Source organism: Eucyclogobius newberryi, unplaced genomic scaffold (assembly GCF_026437365.1).
Source record: "Eucyclogobius newberryi isolate DKJ021-1_F unplaced genomic scaffold, fEucNew1.0.hap1 SCAF_16, whole genome shotgun sequence".
In the NCBI taxonomy this organism is placed as follows: domain Eukaryota; kingdom Metazoa; phylum Chordata; class Actinopteri; order Gobiiformes; family Gobiidae; genus Eucyclogobius; species Eucyclogobius newberryi.
Genome location: NW_027315790.1, coordinates 34,306,201 through 34,312,187, shown reverse-complemented (window position 1 = coordinate 34,312,187; position 5,987 = coordinate 34,306,201). Strand labels below are relative to the sequence as shown.

The 5,987-nt window shown below is 45.8% G+C and overlaps 1 protein-coding gene across 2 annotated transcripts in view; it reads left to right on the top strand.

Moving 5' to 3' along the window:
- Nucleotides 1-613: 613 nt before the first annotated feature.
- LOC140362232 (cell adhesion molecule CEACAM20-like) overlaps nt 614-5,987 on the top strand; it is a 76,766-nt gene continuing 71,392 nt past the window's right edge. For both annotated transcript variants that reach the window (XM_072448327.1, XM_072448328.1), the window contains exon 1: nt 614-704. In XM_072448327.1, coding sequence (XP_072304428.1) covers nt 656-704 — 49 coding nt within the window. In that variant the 5' untranslated portion in view covers nt 614-655. The remainder of the gene's footprint in view (nt 705-5,987) is intronic.

Below are 5,987 nucleotides of genomic sequence, written 5' to 3'. Positions count from 1 at the left end.
GGACTAAACTAGGACTAAATTAGGACTAAATTAGGACTAAACTAGGACTAAACCAGGACTAAACCAGGACTAAACCAGGTCCAAACCAGGACTAAACTAGGACTAAATTAGGACTAAATTAGGACTAAACTAGGACTAAACCAGGACTAAACCAGGACTAAACCAGGTCTAAACCAGGTCTAAAACAGGTCTAAACCAGGACTAAACCAGGACTAAACCAGGTCTAAACCAGGACTAAATTAGGACTAAATTAGGACTAAATTAGGACTAAACTAGGACTAAACCAGGTCTAAACCAGGACTAAACTAGGACTAAATTAGGACTAAATTAGGACTAAACTAGGACTAAACCAGGACTAAACCAGGACTAACCCAGAACTAAACCAGGACTAAACCAGGACTAACCCAGAACTAAACCAGGACTAAACCATGTCTAAACTAGGACTAAACCAGGACTAAACCAGGACTAAACCAGGACTAAACCAGGTCTAAACCAGGAGTGCTTTACTCCCTTGCTCCACATGACGTCTCCCCCGTGCACGGTGACGTCACCCCTCCCTCTCTCCGGGGCCGCGCGCGGGTGTCTGGGGTGTGTCCGGCCATAAACGCTCAGGTGCCTGCGCAGCGCCTTCTGTTTGTGCTCGAGACACCGCGCCATGGAGCTGCCCGCGCTCAGACTTCTGCTTCTGCCGCTGCTTCTGTCCGGTAAGCCCCCCACGGGACCCTCACACCCCCCCACGCACGGGACCCTCACACCCCCCCACGCACGGGACCCTCACACCCCCCCACGCACGGGACCCTCACACCTCCCCACGGGACTCTCTGTCCTCCGCGCGCGGGACGTGATTCTAATGAGGGTCCATTTGGGCGACTTTCACGCGTAAAGTGTCCCCGGGTCGGGCAGTGGCGGACACGTGATGGAAACGCGCTCCCGCTCCGTCCCGGTCCGTCCCGTTCTGTCCCGTGGTTTTATTCGTGAATCTGCGGTTCAAACGTGATGAAGCGCGTGAGAATTAGAGCTCAAAGTGCTGCTCCTGCCGCGGGACGCGGGACACTGCGGCCATTCATTCTCTTCCCACGGAGGGTTGTTTTTGTTGCAAAGTTGTTCCTCGTAATTGCGGCTGCGCGTGCGTGAGAGTGGACGGGTCAGGCCGCCGCGCACGCGCTTCTGGACGCTCCCTGTGGTCACTGCTCTGCGTCAGTTTCAGTGTTTGGAAGTAAAAGTGCTGGAGTCAAGTCTATTTGTCTGACTGGATTTGTACTTCATGTACTCGTGTACTCGTGTACTCCTTTACTCCTTTACTCGTGTACTCGTGTACTCTTGTACTCCTTTACTCGTGTACTCGTGTACTCCTTTACTCCTTTACTCTTTTACTCCTTTACTCGTGTACTCGTGTACTCGTGTACTCCTTTACTCCTTTACTCGTGTACTCGTGTACTCCTTTACTCCTTTACTCGTGTACTCGTGTACTCCTTTACTCCTTTACTCCTTTACTCGTGTACTCGTGTACTCCTTTACTCGTGTACTCGTGTACTCCTTTACTCCTTTACTCGTGTACTCCTTTACTCCTTTACTCGTGTACTCCTTTACTCTTTTACTCGTGTACTCGTGTACTCGTGTACTCGTGTACTCTTGTACTCCTTTACTCGTGTACTCGTGTACTCCTTTACTCCTTTACTCTTTTACTCCTTTACTCGTGTACTCGTGTACTCGTGTACTCCTTTACTCCTTTACTCGTGTACTCGTGTACTCCTTTACTCCTTTACTCGTGTACTCGTGTACTCCTTTACTCCTTTACTCCTTTACTCGTGTACTCCTTTACTCTTTTACTCGTGTACTCGTGTACTCCTTTACTCCTTTACTCCTTTACTTGTGTACTCGTGTACTCGTGTACTCCTTTACTCGTGTACTCGTGTACTCTTGTACTCCTTTACTCGTGTACTCGTGTACTCCTTTACTCCTTTACTCGTGTACTCCTTTACTCTTTTACTCATTTACTTGTGTACTCGTGTACTCGTGTACTCGTTTACTCCTTTACTCCTTTACTCCTTTACTCGTGTACTCGTGTACTCGTGTACTCCTTTACTCCTTTACTCGTGTACTCCTTTACTCTTTTACTCCTTTACTCGTGTACTCGTGTACTCCTTTACTCCTTTACTCGTGTACTCGTGTACTCGTGTACTCGTGTACTCCTTTACTCCTTTACTCCTTTACTCGTGTACTCCTTTACTCGTGTACTCGTGTACTCGCTTACTCCTTTACTCCTTTACTCGTGTACTCCTTTACTCCTTTACTCCTTTACTCGTGTACTCCTTTACTCGTGTACTCGTGTACTCTTGTACTCCTTTACTCGTGTACTCGTGTACTCGTGTACTCGTGTACTCCTTTACTCCTTTACTCCTTTACTCGTGTACTCGTGTACTCGTGTACTCCTTTACTCGTGTACTCGTGTACTCTTGTACTCCTTTACTCGTGTACTCCTTTACTCCTTTACTCCTTTACTCGTGTACTCCTTTACTCTTTTACTCGTTTACTTGTGTACTCGTGTACTCGTTTACTCCTTTACTCCTTTACTCCTTTACTCGTGTACTCGTGTACTCTTGTACTCCTTTACTTGTGTACTCCTTTACTCCTTTACTCGTGTACTCGTGTACTCGTGTACTCCTTTACTCGTGTACTCGTGTACTCTTGTACTCCTTTACTCGTGTACTCGTGTACTCCTTTACTCCTTTACTCGTGTACTCCTTTACTCTTTTACTCGTTTACTTGTGTACTCGTGTACTCGTTTACTCCTTTACTCCTTTACTCCTTTACTCGTGTACTCGTGTACTCTTGTACTCCTTTACTCGTGTACTCCTTTACTCTTTTACTCCTTTACTCGTGTACTCGTGTACTCGTGTACTCCTTTACTCCTTTACTCGTGTACTCGTGTACTCCTTTACTCCTTTACTCGTGTACTCGTGTACTCCTTTACTCCTTTACTCCTTTACTCGTGTACTCGTGTACTCGCTTACTCCTTTACTCCTTTACTCGTGTACTCCTTTACTCCTTTACTCCTTTACTCGTGTACTCGTGTACTCGTGTACTCTTGTACTCCTTTACTCGTGTACTCGTGTACTCGTGTACTCGTGTACTCCTTTACTCCTTTACTCCTTTACTCGTGTACTCGTGTACTCGTGTACTCCTTTACTCGTGTACTCGTGTACTCTTGTACTCCTTTACTCGTGTACTCGTGTACTCCTTTACTCCTTTACTCGTGTACTCCTTTACTCTTTTACTCGTTTACTTGTGTACTCGTGTACTCGTGTACTCGTTTACTCCTTTACTCCTTTACTCCTTTACTCGTGTACTCGTGTACTCGTGTACTCTTGTACTCCTTTACTCGTGTACTCCTTTACTCCTTTACTCCTTTACTCGTGTACTCGTGTACTCCTTTACTCGTGTACTCCTTTACTCCTTTACTCGTGTACTCCTTTACTCCTTTACTCGTGTACTCGTGTACTCGTGTACTCCTTTACTCCTTTACTCGTGTACTCGTGTACTCTTGTACTCCTTTACTCGTGTACTCGTGTACTCCTTTACTCCTTTACTCGTGTACTCCTTTACTCCTTTACTCGTGTACTCGTGTACTCCTTTACTCCTTTACTCGTGTACTCCTTTACTCGTGTACTCCTTTACTCCTTTACTCGTGTACTCCTTTACTCGTGTACTCCTTTACTCGTGTACTCCTTTACTCCTTTACTCGTGTACTCCTTTACTCTTTTACTCGTTTACTTGTGTACTCGTGTACTCGTGTACTCGTTTACTCCTTTACTCCTTTACTCGTGTACTCCTTTACTCGTGTACTCCTTTACTCCTTTACTCGTGTACTCCTTTACTCGTGTACTCCTTTACTCCTTTACTCGTGTACTCCTTTACTCTTTTACTCGTTTACTTGTGTACTCGTGTACTCGTGTACTCGTGTACTCGTTTACTCCTTTACTCCTTTACTCCTTTACTCGTGTACTCGTGTACTCGTGTACTCTTGTACTCCTTTACTCGTGTACTCCTTTACTCTTTTACTCCTTTACTCGTGTACTCGTGTACTCGTGTACTCGTGTACTCCTTTACTCCTTTACTCGTGTACTCGTGTACTCCTTTACTCCTTTACTCCTTTACTCGTGTACTCGTGTACTCCTTTACTCCTTTACTCGTGTACTCGTGTACTCCTTTACTCCTTTACTCCTTTACTCGTGTACTCGTGTACTCCTTTACTCGTGTACTCGTGTACTCGTGTACTCCTTTACTCCTTTACTCGTGTACTCCTTTACTCCTTTACTCCTTTACTCGTGTACTCGTGTACTCGTGTACTCTTGTACTCCTTTACTCGTGTACTCGTGTACTCGTGTACTCCTTTACTCGTGTACTCGTGTACTCTTGTACTCCTTTACTCGTGTACTCGTGTACTCCTTTACTCCTTTACTCGTGTACTCCTTTACTCTTTTACTCGTTTACTTGTGTACTCGTGTACTCGTGTACTCGTTTACTCCTTTACTCCTTTACTCCTTTACTCGTGTACTCGTGTACTCGTGTACTCTTGTACTCCTTTACTCGTGTACTCCTTTACTCGTGTACTCCTTTACTCCTTTACTCGTGTACTCCTTTACTCCTTTACTCGTGTACTCGTGTACTCCTTTACTCCTTTACTCCTTTACTCGTGTACTCGTGTACTCTTGTACTCCTTTACTCGTGTACTCCTTTACTCGTGTACTCCTTTACTCGTGTACTCCTTTACTCCTTTACTCGTGTACTCGTGTACTCGTGTACTCTTGTACTCCTTTACTCGTGTACTCCTTTACTCCTTTACTCGTGTACTCCTTTACTCCTTTACTCGTGTACTCGTGTACTCCTTTACTCCTTTACTCCTTTACTCGTGTACTCGTGTACTCTTGTACTCCTTTACTCGTGTACTCCTTTACTCGTGTACTCCTTTACTCGTGTACTCCTTTACTCCTTTACTCGTGTACTCGTGTACTCGTGTACTCTTGTACTCCTTTACTCGTGTACTCCTTTACTCCTTTACTCGTGTACTCCTTTACTCCTTTACTCGTGTACTCCTTTACTCCTTTACTCGTGTACTCCTTTACTCCTTTACTCGTGTACTCCTTTACTCCTTTACTCGTGTACTCCTTTACTCGTGTACTCCTTTACTCGTGTACTCCTTTACTCGTGTACTCGTGTACTCCTTTACTCCTTTACTCGTGTACTCCTTTACTCCTTTACTCCTTTACTCGTGTACTCCTTTACTCCTTTACTCGTGTACTCCTTTACTCGTGTACTCGTGTACTCCTTTACTCCTTTACTCGTGTACTCCTTTACTCCTTTACTCGTGTACTCCTTTACTCCTTTACTCGTGTACTCCTTTACTCGTGTACTCGTGTACTCCTTTACTCGTGTACTCCTTTACTCCTTTACTCCTTTACTCGTGTACTCCTTTACTCGTGTACTCCTTTACTCCTTTACTCCTTTACTCGTGTACTCCTTTACTCGTGTACTCCTTTACTCCTTTACTCGTGTACTCGTGTACTCGTGTACTCGTGTACTTCGTAGGCATGTTTCTGGAGACATTTTGCCTGGAAGAACAACAATATATTTATAAACTTGACTTCTATCGATCTTAAACGCTCTCAAAATGGTGTTTATTACATATTCATGAGCCGGGACCACCAGGACGTGCAAATGACCGGACCCCGAGGTCACTCAGGGCGGGGCTCCGGCCACTTAGAGGACCGAAGCTGGAGGAAGGAGCGGGAGGGCGGGTGGAGGCGCTGGTGTAAGGAGGCTTCTGGGTAACAGGGGCGTGGTCCGAAGGCGGCAGGTGGAGGCGTGGCCCGTTCAAAAACATGTCAGTCGAGCGATGATTGGCCCAATCGTCTCCGGCGCCACGTGAGCCGCTTCGTGATAACCCTCAGTGTGGCATTAAACCCGTCTCCATGGAAACCGTGTCT